Source organism: Chelonoidis abingdonii, chromosome 26 (assembly GCF_003597395.2).
Source record: "Chelonoidis abingdonii isolate Lonesome George chromosome 26, CheloAbing_2.0, whole genome shotgun sequence".
In the NCBI taxonomy this organism is placed as follows: domain Eukaryota; kingdom Metazoa; phylum Chordata; order Testudines; family Testudinidae; genus Chelonoidis; species Chelonoidis abingdonii.
Window position 1 is genome coordinate 7,456,390 of NC_133794.1, and position 15,669 is coordinate 7,472,058.

The following is a 15,669-nucleotide window of genomic DNA, read 5'->3' on the forward strand; positions in this document are numbered from 1 at the left end:
GGGTAAACAGGAGACAAGGGGGACTCCCCGCCACATGCATCACTGTGAACAGTGAGGAATCCTCACACCCATCACTGAGAACAGGGGAGCTGCTGAGTGCTGCGCTCTCTTGAGAATCTGGCCCTAGGCTAGTCCATGGCAGAGCTGAGCTAGAGCCCAGCTCTCACCTTCATATTCTAAGTGTCACAGATGGGGAAAGTGAGGCACAGAAGGAGACCTCTTGTTTCACAGACAGTGCCTGAGGGTGCAGCCCTGACACTCCCCTTGGCTGCAGTCCTGTTCGTAGATGAGTCCTCTCTTTGGCCCAGCTCAGAGAACAGCAGCACTGACCAGGTGCGTGTTCAGGTTATACCAGAGCCAAGGTTTTCATCGCCATTCTCCCCCTTGCCACGGGGCTGGAGTTGAAAGCAGGACTGGGTTTCTGGGTGCAGGCCTCCCTGTGGGTGTGCTGAGAACTTGGCTCTCTTACCCAGATGCTAAGGAGGGGAGGCAGCCCACAAGCAGTGAAGCCAGAGGGATGAGCTGTGTTCACTTTATGCTGAGTTGGCATCACCCAAATGGCCAGTTTCCCGGCCTGCTCTCTCAGGCCTGCAAGTGCTGCCTGTTTAAACATTCCCCGTCCCTCTTGGGTTAGGAAGCAGCGACTGTGGTGCAAGAAATGGGCTGGAAATTACTCTGTGGCCCCATCAGACTCCTCTTCTAATGGTCTGAGTGCAGGGAAGGCAAACCACAGGCAAGGCTCTGCATGGGGGGAGGCACTGCCATGAGGGAGGTTGCAGATCAGAATAAAAGGAGCTTCTTTCTCAACTGGGCTATTGCAGCTTCCCTGATGCCGGCTCTCCAGGCCCTGCTGCCACCCCCTTCCAGCACAAGCACCTCAGTCCTAGCAGCTCCAGCACTTTCTTCCCCGTTCATTTTAGGATCCACTTTAAAACTGCCCTTCAAGACTCAGGCCAGCTGCCCCCTCTGCTCACCTAACAGCAGCATCTTCCTGCCCCACACCCTGAGACTGTAGCAGATATGGGAAGCCCCTGTACACAGGGAAGGTCCAGGGCCTGGTTGAGATGGTCTGTGTCCTGCAAGGGCAGCAGAAATCCAGCTTCCCAGCACAAGGCTCCAGCTTGATCAGTTTATGGCCAGAGGAAGAACCTCACACACTGTGGTTTGGGGTCTCTGGGTCCCATATTCTCTGTAGTCTGAACTCCAGACATTGTGGTTTGGGCGTGGTGGGTTCCGTATTCTCTCTGGCTCTGGACACTTTTTGATAAACAGTTGTGAGGTGTTAGAACAGGCTGAGACATGGGTTCAGGAAACAACCTGGCCCTGGGAAGATGAGGCCTGGGTCCATCGGGTCCTCAGGGGCTGCCAGGTTGGACTGTGTCCCTCCCCCCAGCCCTCATCACCTCCGGCTCCAAGGACAGGGAATGCTGATCAATTATTCAGGAGGCCTGGTCTCTGCTGGCCGGGCTGCTTGCAGCACTGGGCTGTAGGCTCCGCGCTCACACACGCGCATACGATCATCCAGAGCGTGCAGACACACAGGAGTGCTGCAACTCGGCTCAGAGCTCAGGGGATCGGGAGCTCCCAACTTGTTAGCAAATTGAGCAGCAAAGCTTTTGGAGCCAGCAACACTTTTCTTCTTTGCCCTGCCAGCCACAATCCAGACCAGGCTCCTCATTGGGCTGGGTGGGAGCCCTGCAGAACTCCTGCTCACTCATCTTCCTGCCATCCCCTCCTTTCTTGCTTCTCCGATAATGCCTCATTTGTCCCTTTCTCTCCTCCAGTCTCTTCTCTCTTCCCTTTTTCTCTCCATGTCTCCACTTCTCCCTTTGCCACCCCCTGTCTCCATCTAGTCACTCTAATTTCCTCTCTCTCCCCCTCTCTTCCCTGCTTTTTTACTCAACTTTCCTCTCCCTCTGTCCTCCCGAGCTCTCTCTCCCACTCTCGTATCTTTCTTCCTTTGTCCCTCAAGAGGGTCAGACCAAAGCCCTTCAGGACCCCCTGGCCAGGAGTGGAACAAGGAGGGGTGAGGAGGGGCAGGACCCCCCCACCTCCTGCAGGATGCCCATCCAGATATTCTGCACCATCTCCTTCTCTTCCAGCGAAGAGGGGCATGGAGACAACGGTACTATGGGCAGAGGAGAAGACAGCGTGGACGAGTTCCTTTATGGTCAGGAGGAGGAGGAGGAGAGGACGGCCACTGACATTGTGGCTTTTGCCAGCAGCTGCACACTGCATGGAGCCAGCCACATCTTCATGGAGGGCGGCTTCAGGGTACGGCAGATGCTCTGGGCACTGGCCTTCCTGCTCTCCCTCTCCATGTTCCTCTACCAGGTGGCTGACCGCATCATCTACTACCTGGAGTACCACCATGTCACGCTGCTGGATGAGCAGAATAGTCCTGAGATGACCTTTCCAGCCATCACCTTCTGCAATATTAACCTCCTGCGGATTTCGCAGCTCAGCCAGGAGGACCTGCTCTACATTGCGCCTCTGATGTCTGAGAACTTGATGGAGCCAGGCTTCCCCCTGGCCCAGCTCAGCCCCGAGGCCTTTGAGCAGCCTCTGAACATGTACAACTTCTACAACCGCACTTGCCACCAGCTGGAGGACATGCTGCTGAACTGCAGCTACCAAGGGGCTGAGTGTGGGCCGGAGGACTTCTCCGTGGTGAGTAAGCCCCATTCCTGCCAGGAGCTTTTGCCCTCTCAGTAATGTGAGGAAGGATAAACCCAGCAGGAAGCCAAGGGGCCCCTCATAGCTGGGCAGTGTGGTCCCACAGGTGGTCTCTGTCCTTGGGCCTGTCCTGGCTAGCCTGTTTGTCTCTCCACTGTGCCAGTATGGCAGGGTCCACGTGGTGATAACAGCACTGGGCCCTGTTACCATGGGCACAGACAATGGCATTCTGGGGCCAGGCAGTGCTATTGGGCTCCAGCAGGAACCTTGCCACCTGGGGAACCTGAACAGACACAAGGATCTGGCTGAGTGGTGTTTGCAGAATGGTGATTGGGACCCACTATGTTTACGGGGCTCAGATATCCCAAGCTTGCTCTTTGCTTAATTTCCACCATTAAGGAGCTCATGCTCCACGCGGAGACCTGGTTATCAGTGCAGTTGTGGCCCCATAAACGGCTCCCTGCAGCATAGAGGACTGTTACAGCTGTTTTGCTCTTTCCCCTGCCTCTACTGGAGCCCATGCGCCTTTGCTGTAGCCCCTCATTGGGGGTTGAGGCCCCATTCCCCCTCCACCACTATCAGTTCCATCAGGTCTGGTGAGGAGGAGGGACTGTCTGCCCCAGAGTGTCGGGTATGCTGATACAGACGTACTAGCTGCTAGGATGAGCATCTAGTTCTCAGCTCTGGCAGCCAAGGGCCCTGGCTCAGGTTGGCCCTTCATATGTCTCATGCCACTCCCTTGGTGCTGTGACTCGTGCCAGCTGGGCCCGCAGGCTCCCTGCATGGCAGGGAAACTGCTTGCTGTAATTAAAATGCTCCATGTGTAACAGACAGAAATCATGACCTGAACTAACAGTAAATGGGTTGGAGAGGTGGGGGAAGGATGCAAGAGAAGTGAAGACAGGGAGCGATTGTCAGCTGCCCACCTGGGGCGAGTTCAATGACTGAAATTTTATTTCTCTTTATCAGCTGCCTGATGTCAGCTGGCAGGGAGGCAGCCCCGTAGAATGCCCCAGTGTTGATGCCCCAGAGGTAGCAGACAGGGAGCGCTGGGTCCAGGGCCTATTGGAGCAGGGCTGTTGAAGTCCCAGGGGTGGCTGGCAGGGAACATCTTGTAGGGGGCCCTGTAGAAGTGGGGAGCCTATGCCCTGAGAATCACAACACTTACCGTTTCCAAAGGCACAAGTTCGGAAGGACCAACTGTTATCGGAAGATACACAGAGCCTTTCCCCAGGGATTCCTGGGCCCCCTCCCCACAGGCTGGCAGGGACTGGAACCCACTCCCTGCCCTTCTGTCTATGGAGGAAGTGCCTACAGGGCTATCGCCTGTCATCTCTCTATAGGAGTGCCATGGAGAAACATCTCTCTCCTCCCACCTTTCTATAGGCCGTCCATGGGAGATATGGCATCTCAGCCCCTCAGGCTCTCACTACAGTCAGGCTTCTTCCCATGGCTGCAGCATAGGGGTCGGGCTCCTTCAGTGTATTCTTGTGCCAGTGCAGGTACAATCAGCAGTAACAGGCTAGGCCATGTCCAAACACAATCAGTGGGGGGGATAAGATGCACTTTCGCACGTGCTCAGTCAGGGACAGTTGGATATTTCAGCGTATGGAAGCTCTGTCTTTGCATCAGCCTCAGGGTCTCATGGGCATCCAGCTCTGGGGTGTGCTAAGATAGCCCCACCCACAGAGGGACTGCGAAACTGCAACTCAGTCCTGGAAAAAATCAGTGTGTGTCTGCATCCCACTGGCCTCTGCTGGCTGGAATCAGAGCAGCTCAGCTGTGTCTCATAGTCCCTATGTTAATAACAGTGACTGGAGAGTCCCATTTAGCTCGGGTGCCCAGATGTGTGCTTTTAAAGAAGAAGATCCTGAGATTCTATCCCTGCAAACAACCACAATCAACTTCTTGGTCGGGCTGTGGGATGCAGTCAGGGCTCCATGTGCTGGGCAGTTCATGGGTCCGAAATCCTACCACAGAGCCCTGGCTTCTCTGGAAAGATGGGAGATTCAGGGTTGCAGAGTCATAAATGTCACACTCAGTGCAGCAGTCCCTACCCTCCCACACCCCAGGCAGCACGCCCCACCCCTGCCCTGGGCAATAGGGTCCTCATAGCCCCTTAGGGATTTATGTGTCTGTTAATATCCATTATTTTTACCCTTCTCCCCAAGCACTGACTGCATGTAACTGCATCACAGATGTTGTTGGGATGGGGAAGCCAGAGGTCTTGGCATCCAAGGAGGGGCAGTTAAGGGCTTTGGCATAGGGAGACTGGAGTGGGGCAGTTTGGAATTGTGGGATTACCACATTAGCTAAATGTTGCTACTAAATCTATCAGCAATTAAATTGTTAACCATGCTGCCATTTCAGCAGACATCATTAAATTTCAGTGTTAACCCGCCTATTGCACTGAATGGGATTGCTCACGCCTCTCAGTTCTGCTGTTTTCTTTGCAGGCTCCGGCACATGTCACTGCATCGATTCCTTTCCAACCAGAAAGGCTAGAAACATTTTTGTTGTTGTTGTTTTTAAACAGTGAAATCTTAGACTTTCAAAGCCAGGCAAATTCCAGGCATGGCAGATCTTGTGGGGATAGTGAGCAGAGACATGGGGTCTCAGCACCCAGAGTCATTGCCACCAAGGCAAGATGCATGACTTTGGTTTGGATTTACTCATCCGTGGAGGTTTCTCTTTTGTTCACAGGGACCTGCATGTCTCTGTCCTGGCTATGAACCTACTCCTTGTCATCTGGAATAGTTTTTTAAATGTCTTTGCCTCCCTGTTCACCTCTCCCAAATTGCTTCCCATTTAGCCACGCTGCACATGCCCAAATGCTCTCCTTCCATGGGCCAAGCAGACACTTGAGATAGCTGGTTGATAGCTGAGCCTCCTGGGCAAGGTCGGATGTAGCCGGGAGAGGCAGACACTGATATGCTCGCTAGGAATTCAGGCAGAGACAAAGAGGATGAGGGAGGGGAGTTCTGAGGGCAGCTTTGCCCAGCAGTCCTCAGTGGGCAAACCTAAGACTTACGCAGTCTGGAAGCTGGAGGGAGAGGGGGTACTCTGCACTTACACATTTTAGGGGGCATCTGTGACTTGATGCAAGTTACAGTGGGAGTTCACTAGATGGCGCTAGAACATCCTATGTGTTCCATCTGTGTTAGTGTGATCCTATGAAGCATGGCCCTTGTGGCCCCTTTTGGAGATGGGGGACCAGGAAAGCAGGGATTTGGAACTGGTGTTATCCCAGGGAATGTGGGGGGAGTTTGGCTGCAAGTGCCAGTTGCAGATATGGTATGTGCTGGGGGTGCTGGAGAGTCTGGTATCTGAAAGCAGGGGTGCTGGATTGGGGTGGGGGAGTTGGAAAAGCAGGGAGCAAGTATTAGAGCAGGGGTGCTGAACTGAAGTGACAGTGTTGGAGCATCTGGGAGCAGGGATTAGAGCAGGGGTGCTGGATTGAGGTGGGGGCGTTGGAGGAGCAGGGATTAGAGCAGGGGCGCTGGATTGAGGTGGGGGTGTTGGAGCATCTGGAAGCAGGGATTAGAGCAGAGGTGCTGGATTGAGGTGGGGGTGTTGGAGCATCTGGAAGCAGGGATTAGAGCAGAGGTGCTGGATTGAGGTGGGGGTGTTGGAGCATCTGGGAGCAGGGATTAGAGCAGAGGTGCTGGATTGAGGTGCAGGTGTTGAAGGAGCAGGGATTAGAGCAAGGGTGCTGGATTGAGGTGGGGATTTGGAAGCAGGGATTAGAGCTTTCCTGGCTCCAACTATGCACTGAGCAGAAATCTCAGCAGAGTTGCCCTCAGCAATACCCAGATCGTTTTTAGAGCCCTGGGTTTTCTGAGGAGTTCAAGTCTCCCCGCCAGTGTGTGTTACTTTGCATATGTGGGACTCACATCTGCAACTGAAGGCTAAACTCCCTATGATGATCCCTCCTTCATGAGACACCCTGGAGCCAGCAGGCTGGAAGTTGCTGCCTAAGGAGGCTGCAGGCAGGGTCCCTCCTTGCTCCCTGGAGTTGCTGGCCCCATGCTGGGCTCCCAGAGACAGCAGGGTTCCCTGGAGAAACAGCTGCCTCCAGACCCCATGCTCCAGGGGCTCCTTCTGCACTTTGCCTTGGACCAAAGCAGTGAGCCGTCTGCAGAGAACAAGTGTGGAAGGAACAAAGAAAAAGGGATGCTGGAAAGGCAAAGCCAGGCAGAGGAGAGGAAAGGAGGCGAGATCCTGCTTCAGGTTTGGACTTTCCCAACCCCAAACATTGCCTCTGATTCCTCTCCACCTTCCTGCCTCTTTCACATTCCCTTCTTTCCCTGAGGGGCTCCCAGGGGGTATGTGAGCCAGGACATAGCATGCATCCAGCTGTCAAGGACAGAGGCTCCCTGCAGGAGTTTTCCACCATCTTCCTGGAGCAGACCAATTTCCCTCATGGGCTGTGGTACATCTTCTTGGGGTAGTTGTCATGCCTGCACGGGTGCTGACTTTCCTAGCCTCACTGGCCCTGCCGCTCACCTAATCGTCTAACCACACCCGCTACCTGCTCTTGTTGCCCGTGAACACCGGGAAATTCAGGAACACGAATGAAGAACAAAGGAAGCCTCACCGCTTCAGAACAATTAGCTCTGAAAGGGCAGGTTGGCATAGTAGTCTAGCATTGATGGAAGGGAGTGGGGAACACCGGTTAGAGCATGAGGTACTGGGAGCCCAGATCCCTGTTTCTATCCCAACCGCTTGGAGGGGTTTGGGGTCTAATGGTTAGAGCATAGGGGGCTGGGGTCCCGTTCTGGATGGGGCTACGGGTTAGGAGACGTGATTCCATTCCTGGCTCTGCCTCCTTTTCTGTGTAACGTTAGAAACGTCCCCTCCCTTCCCTGGGCCTGTTTCCCCTCTGAGCGATGGGGAGAGGTGTGCCCTGCTCTGTGCAGGAAGGGAGGGCAATGAGGCACCTAAATGTTTGCAAACCACTTTTCATTCCTTCCATAAAAGCCACTGAAGAGAGAGCCTCAGTCTCCTTCCTTGTGTTCCTCTTTATATTCATTGTCTGCCCACACATTAAAAAATCAAATGTAACTGAGAGCTGGCTGGGGCCTGGCACCTCTGGACAGGGGTCCTGCCTGCAGTGCCTAGGTTTGAGCAGGTTTCCGTGGATTTGTTATTTCGTCTGTTCCATGCTTGTTCCAGGGCCATTGCTTATGCAACTGGATCCCTGGGGCTTTTCCCATCCTTGAATTCTATGACCGGCAGAGCTGAACCCCCGCCCCCATCCCACCCTGAGACACGGAGGACCTGCCCTAGGGAATTGTGGGGAGGGCAAATGGACACAGGCTGCATAGCAAGATAGAGACTGGCAGAGAGGAGTTGTTGGGTTACTGGGGGAGGGGGACTATCAGGGAGGGCTACTGTAACACATGGCAAGAAAGGGTTAAACATCTTGCAAAATAAACAACCCTCAACAGGCATGTGTAGGGACTGTGTTTGTGTTTGTTTGTATTTACATATGTATGAGTAGGATTGACAATGTAATCAACAGTCACTGTCTATGCTGTATTCTGATAATTCAGAGATCAAAGAAAATCCTAGCACTTAAATGAATTGTAAACATGGGATATCTCTGTATTCATCTCTCTTTGAAATGTATAGCAAATAATCTGTGAATGGTGGAAGAACAAGCAAATTGTCTTATGTTAATTCTACAGCTAAGTACTGGTGATGGACCTCCTTCAAAGTCATCCTAATTACCTTTTGTTCCCAGAGGAACTCCCAACTTGTCAAAGACCACGTGAAATTGTACAAAAGATCCTTGGGTCCTGATTCTGTCCTTGGGTCCTGATTCTGTCGTCTCAGATGTGCCTGAGGCTTCATTCAGGGGAAGCTTAGGCCATAAGGACTGAGATACCAGTCCTAAACTGGAACACCATGCAATACATTGGACTGTAACCTATGAACTATTTCTGAAAGAATTCTTTGCAGGTACAAAGCTCACCATCACTATGAATCTGAATCTTAAGAACTGAACGCATGTCTGTATGTATATTGATCTTTTAACCGTACTCTCTCTCTTTTGTTTTTTAATAAATTTTAGTTTAGTTAATAAGAATTGGCGGTAGCATGTGTTTGGGTAAGATCTGGACTATTCAATAACCTGGGAGATAATGTGTCCAGTCCCTTGGGATTGGTAGAAACTTTTCTTTTATATGATGAAATAAGATTTTCAGGAATCATCATATTCGACGTGGGTACCTGGGTGGAGGCCTGAGTCTGGATCACTTTAAGGGAACTGTGTTGTTTGGACTTTTGAGTAACCAGTAAGGTCATAAAGAAGCTGGCTTGGTGAGCATTGGAATCTCCACCTGCTTTATGGGGATTGTCTGCCCCCATTCTTTGCAGTTCACCCTAACTGAGTGATCGTAGCCGGCCCCCACTGGGACACCCCAGGCACAGCTACAGTCTCCCATGGGGGAGCCCCATCACTTGGCACGTTGGAAATGAAGGCTGGAGAAAGACCTAGCAGGGCCTGTCCTGCGTCATTGTGGGTCTCACAGGGCTTGTCCATGCTTGATTAACTCCCTTCCTTGGTTCCCCTTAGCTTTGAATTGATCTCAACACATTGCCACTCCTCTTGCTCCCTAGCTCGGTTTTGATGGGAGCTCTGTCGCCCCTTCTGGAGGCTCCTGGTGATATTAGCTGCAGAATGGTACTGGCTTCATCTCTGCTTCTTGGGGACAGGGCTGGCAGGGGAGGAAACCCATGAGTCCAAGGAGGGAAAGTGTCTCACCTGAGAGGTGACATGAAGGGAGATGGGGAGTGCCTAGTTGCTGAGGAAGAGATGAATGCAATGGTGGTGGGAGGAGGAGAGGAGCCCTAGGGAGATAAATGGGGGTTATGGCAAATGCATACCAAGGAGGAAGCATAGGGGGCACAGGAGCCCCCCATGAGGGACATGGGGGCAGGGTCCCCAGGGAATGCCCTGGACAGTGATGTGAGCCCGGATGCTATCTGGGGTGGGAGCTGCCTGTGATGCTGAAGTGACTGGGACAAGAGCTGACTCACAAAGGCCTGATACTGCGGAGTACTGAATTCCCACTGAAGTTAATAGGGCTAAGGGGCCAAGCGAGACAGTTCAGTCTGGAGACTGCCCCTTGTCACTGCTTCCAGGATTTTGAGTGTAGAGACTTCAACCTGCTTAGTCCCGTGGCCAAACATACTGGAAAATTCATGCCAACATTTGGAAATGTATTTATCAGAGTTCACAAGAGAAAAGGTATCAGAACAAGATACAAGTATTTTTGGAATCCCAACTGAGTGGTTATGCAGACCAAACATAATCAGAACCTATCCAGTCCCTTTCTCAGAGAGAGATATTGGTTAGAATCTTTTGATTTTGTCGGACAATCCTTGGTGGGAAAGAAAGGGCTAGGGCTACTGTCCAGTTCTGAGTTACGGACTTCCCCTTTTTTGACAAAACAAACAGACACGGGGAAAGGGTGCCAGCAGGAACCAAAGTCTCACAGCCCGGGTGGTGGTGGAGAGTTAGCCAGAGCTGGTGGGAGTGGTGCTGCCATCTGGGTCCCCTTCTCTGGTCAGGACATCATCGGGTCAGGATGGCAAAGGCCCAAGAGTGTCATGGTCGATGCGAGGTCCTAGGAGATGGTGAGGATGGTAGCCATAATGGTAAAGTCCCTCTTGAATCCACCCATCTTGCAGCCAGGCAGCTAGCTTGATAGTCACCACAAAGGTTTTTTAAGGCCCCCCAAAAGGGAATAATGAGTGGAATAGCCCATCCCCTCATTACTGTGCTCACCAGTTAAGCCTAGTTTCTGACACACCAAAAATTTTTGGTCCACTGATTTCCAGTCCAACACATTTCTTGTTTGGCACATGTGCTTTTAACACACTCCTGGGGCAATCTCAGTTGACCTTTTGGATTGCACTAATCCAGTTTGTTGTCTCCTTTTGCCCCATTTCCCATTAATGTTGGATATTGGCGATGGGACTAGTTTATAACTTTCCCACAGCTGAGCTCGCAATTGGGGTAGAATTATAAGCCCCCAGTTATTACAACAGACCCTGAATGGTGCCCCTGCAGTGGGGTTGGGGGAGTCCCCAGTCAGTGACCCCATGATATGGGGCGAGTATCTCGGAGGTATACCCGATTGGTGACCCTGCAATGGGGGGTTTGTGAAGGATGGATTGGTGACTCTGTGGTAGGGTCTGGCATCAGCCCGCCAGCTCTGTGTCTAACTGTCGTCTCCCATCTCTGTCCCCCTCAGGTCTTCACACGCTATGGCAAGTGCTACACATTCAACTCCGGACAGGATGGGAAGCCCCGGCGCATTACCATGAAGGGTGGCACCGGCAATGGCCTGGAGATCATGCTGGACATTCAACAAGACGAGTACCTGCCTGTCTGGGGGGAAACAGGTAACAGGACCAGCAGCAGCACTGGCTGGAGCAGCTGTGTCTGCAAATCCCTCCCTACCCCATGCGGAGATGGGCACCTCTGCTTCCACACCCAGAGCACTTTGCCCTAGCCCAATGGCGGGCCATCTCCACTCCCTTGATACCTGTCCATTCAACCTTACTCTGTCAACACCTCCCCGTCTCTGTCTCCTGCACAAGCTGCATTTCCATGACAGCTCTTCATGGTTTGTTGTTCATAGTGTGTGGTAGGCCTGGCCTGGTTTGGGAGGCCCAGTTTGGCCCAGCAGTGTCCAGCTGAAGCCTCTGAGCACCACCACAGTAGCAATACTCATGCCTGGGGAGGAGCGTCAGACAGGCCTGGAGAAGGGACAGGCACAGTCACTTGGGGGTGCTTGCAGCTGGTTCCCGTGAAGTCCCATGCGAAGTCTGCCTGGAGCAGGGCCCTTACCATGCCCTGTCTCCAGCAGTCCCAACCCCCATGACCCTACCCCTAGGCTCTCATCTTCTCAGGTCCTCCTATTTTTCTTGCTGTCAATCTATTTTTCTCCTCCATTTTCTTACCTCCATTATTTGCCATGGCAACTGCCTGCCAGTTTAAATTAAGTAGCACTTGTCTATAAATAGTTCCACCCACTTGCCTGCTGCTCTCCCAGGGCCATGGAGTGGGAGGGTGGTGGGGAAGACGAGAACGGAACAGAGGGGCTAGGAGGGAGGGAAAGCAGACAGAAGGAAGGAAGGAATGCGGGTGGGAGGGTGGCACATGGAATAAACCTAAGGAGCCCCAGCCCTTACCCCCACTTCCTGTATGGTGCAGTGAGCGGGTGGGGAAGGGAGGGGCATATAGAGCAAGGTTGGGGCTGTGGACTAGTGGAGAGGGAACGGGCACTGAATTCTTCCCCAAGACAGACACTGAAGAGATTGTCATGTAGGTGATAGACACACACACACACTGCAAAGCTGGGTGGAGGAGAGTGTATGTCTGAGAACAGCCCCAAACCTGAGCAGATCTGGCCATACGCATGTGGAGATGGGCATGACCGGCTGCCCCATCAGTGAAACATTCACCCCTTCACTCCTTCTCAGCATCCTTCCAGAACAGTTACATAGGCAGCTGGGCAGGAGGGACTTGCCCAGACAGAAACCTGCCTCTGCCATCAGTTGCTTCCAAACCCCCTGGGGAAGGTAGGATGAGAGTGAAAGTGTTAGACCAGGTGTCACAACTCCTGGGTTGTGTTCCCAGATCTGAGAGGCAGAGTGCTCTGAGTCTAGAGGCTAGAGTAGGAGACTGGGAGTCAGGACTCCTAGGTTCTGTTCTCACCTCTATCATCTTGGTTGAGTCACTCCCCCTCTCTGTGGTGTTTCCCCATCTATAAAATGGGATGAATAATACCTACTTCACAGGGTGGTCTGAGTCTCCGTTCATTAATGTTTCCAAGACAGTTTGAGGTCCCTGTTTGAAAGGCACCAAGAATGGGCCAGTTCTGCTCTCACACTGGTGTAGATCAGGAGTAACCCCACTGAAGCCTGTGGAGCTAGCTCAGAGTATATTCAGTGTTAAAAGGGGAATCCTGACTTTGTTCACCCATGCAGGGAAATGAGAGGGCCTGGCTCACCCTGACCTGGGGGTGCCATTCTCACCCGTGCAAAGCGACTGCGAGATGTGACCAAATGAGATCCCTCCCCTCACTCACACCACTCTGTGTGTCACATGCCTGCATTGCACAGCTGTAGATGGCAACAAGGTGACAGCTGTGCGGAGTTGGACCCCTCATCCTGGGAACTTCTGGTGTCCTCTGAGACTGTCCCATGGCTCTCCACTTGTCTCGACCTGAAAGGGCTCTTCACACTGGCAGGGACAGGGTTAATTCTGCACCAGGCTCCATTACAGACAGGACAACCTCTCTGAAGCTAGGCCCTGAGGGAGAACAGAATAAGTGTATCCTGCGGATACGAAATGGGCTCCAGAGAGTTCTCACCCCAGGATGCCTGGGTTCCCCAGCCCTCTCAGATCCTCAGCTCCCACTTTTCTCTTTGTTGCAGATGAGACTTCGTTTGAAGCTGGGATAAAAGTGCAGATTCACAGCCAGGATGAACCTCCCTTAATTGACCAGCTGGGCTTTGGGGTAGCGCCTGGATTCCAGACCTTTGTGTCCTGCCAGGAGCAGCGGGTGAGAGGCAGGGAGAGCAGTGGGCTGGGCACTCTGTGCTGACAGCCCCTGAGCTGCCTCTGCCTGACACAGACAGAGAAGAAACACTAAGCGGGGGGAAGGGATGGATGCAGCATTCCAGGAGCCTGGAGGCTTAAGGGGGGGGATATGATAGTAGTCTATAAAATCCTGAATGATGTGGAGAAAGTGAATAAGAAAGTGTTATTTATCCTTTCGCATAACCCATGAACCAGGGTCACCCAATGAAATTAATAGGCAGCAGGTTTAAACAAACAAAAGGAAGTATTTCTACCATGACACACAGTCAGCCTGTGGAACTCGCTGCCATGGGATGTTGTGAAGGTCAAAACTATAACTGGGTTCGAAAAAGAATTAGATAAGTTCCTGGGGGATAGGTCCATCAATGACAATTATCCAGGATGGTCATGCTTTGTGTCCCTAAGCCTCTGACTGCCAGATGCTGGGACTGAATGACAGGGGATGGATCACTGGATTATTGCCTTGTTCCCTCTGAAGCTTCTGGCATTGGCCACTGTCAGAAGACACGATTCTGGGCCAGATGGACCATAGGTCTGACCCAGTCTGGCCATTCTTATGTCATTGCACTTCTTGACAATTATAACAAACAATCATGAGCCAAATCAGCTGGGAGGAAGAATTTAATCAGAAAAGCATGAAGGATAATTGGGAATTGTTTAACAGCACTTCCACTAGATACCCCAAAAACCACCATCCCACACTCAAGGAAGAAGGCTGTATTATTAAAAAAAGATCTGGTTTAGCGGAGAAGCAAAGCCGGCTATGAAAAAATTAAAAATAATCTATAACAAAGGGAAAGTTGATATTAATACAAAGCAGATGCTAGAAATTGTAGAAAATTGATAAAGAAAGCAAAGGGTCACAAGGAGAAAACTGTGGCCACCAGAATTAAGGAAAATAAGGAGTTTTTTAAATATATTAGGAACAAAAAGAATCCTAACAATAGTATTGGTCCATTATTAGATGGAAATGGTAGAATTATCAATAATAATGCAGAAAAGGCAGAAGCGTTCAATAAATGTTTCTGTTGTGTATTTGGGAAAAAACATGAAATAATCGTATCAGATGATAACACTCCTTCCATTCCACTGATATCTCAGGAGGATGTTAAACAGCAGCTACTAAAATTAGACATTTTTAAATCTGTAGAATGGGGAAAGTGAGCCTGACACAGGGGCTTGCGGGGCCTAGTTAATCAATGCTCTGAATTCTCAGCTTGCTCCTTTGGTGGCCTGATCGGTTCCTGGTCCACCTTGGTGCTCAACAAGAGCCTTCTGGGAGCATTCCCTGGGGAGTCAAGGGGTGGGGCTCCTGTTCTCATTCCTCCCTGCTCTGCCGCAGCTGATCTACCTTCCCCCGCCCTGGGGTAACTGCCAGTCCATAACCAGAGACTCTGAGTTCTACGACACCTACAGCATCGCGGCCTGTCGCATTGACTGTGAGACCCGCTACCTGGTGGAGAACTGCAACTGCCGCATGGTGCACATGCGAGGTGAGCCTAAATGGGGACAGGGACAGCCCAAACCAGCCCCAGCTAGGACACTCCCTGTGCAGCTCAGAGCATTTCCCTGCCACCCCAGATCAGACCAATGGGCCCATCTAGCCCAGTATCTCCCCAATGCCTCCCTGCCATCCCAGATTAGACCAATGGACCCATCTAGCTCAGTATTCTCCTAGTGCCTCCCTTCCACTCCAGATCAGACCAGTGGGCCCATCTAGCCCAGTATCCCCCCAATGCCTCCCTGCCACCCCAGATCAGACCAATGGGCCCATCTAGCCCAGTATCCCCCCAGTGCCTCCCTGCCACCCCAGATCAGACCAATGGACCCATCTAGCCCGGTATCTCCCCAATGCCTCCCTGCCACCCCAGATCAGACCAATGGGCCCATCTAACCCAGTAACCCTCCACTTCACTGTTGCCGTGGATCAGCCCAAGGGTTCATATCAATAGGTATCCCACTGCTCACACACTGTTAGTAGATCTAGTCCATGATCTTACTTCTTGTAACAGAGACGACCAGTGACCCATCTAGTCCAGTGCCCCCGTCCCCCTCCCTTTGCTTCAGGATTCCTGCCCCAACAGGACACTGCTCTGTCATGTTCCATGCCCTGCTTTGGGGCAAACAGTACCTGAAGGTGAACAACACCTTGCATGAGCTGAGACCCACTGCTCTCAGAGCACAGCGTTTGCAATTAATGAAGCCCTGGCCTGAGTCTGATGCAGCCCTCCTCCCCTAAATCCCAGCTCTTCTGGCACTTCCAGCACAACTCCGTGGCTCCAGGCTGGATTCCAGTTTAATTCCCCAAATTCCTCTCAATTCTCAGCCTATCAAGAAATATATCCAGGCAATGCGGGAGCCAGGATACCGTG

The 15,669-nt window shown here is 52.1% G+C and overlaps 1 protein-coding gene across 2 annotated transcripts in view; it reads left to right on the plus strand.

The window, feature by feature from the left end:
- ASIC1 (acid sensing ion channel subunit 1) overlaps window positions 1–15,669 on the plus strand; it is a 99,313-nt gene that overhangs the window by 73,575 nt on the left and 10,069 nt on the right. The window contains exons 1-4 of one of the 2 annotated variants that reach the window (XM_032782311.1): window positions 2,062–2,670; window positions 10,941–11,091; window positions 13,132–13,259; window positions 14,640–14,790. In XM_032782311.1, the coding sequence (XP_032638202.1) occupies window positions 2,062–2,670; window positions 10,941–11,091; window positions 13,132–13,259; window positions 14,640–14,790 (1,039 nt within the window). Of the gene's footprint in view, window positions 1–2,061; window positions 2,671–10,940; window positions 11,092–13,131; window positions 13,260–14,639; window positions 14,791–15,669 lie in introns of those variants that run through there. The other variant, XM_075061000.1, reaches the window with a different exon arrangement.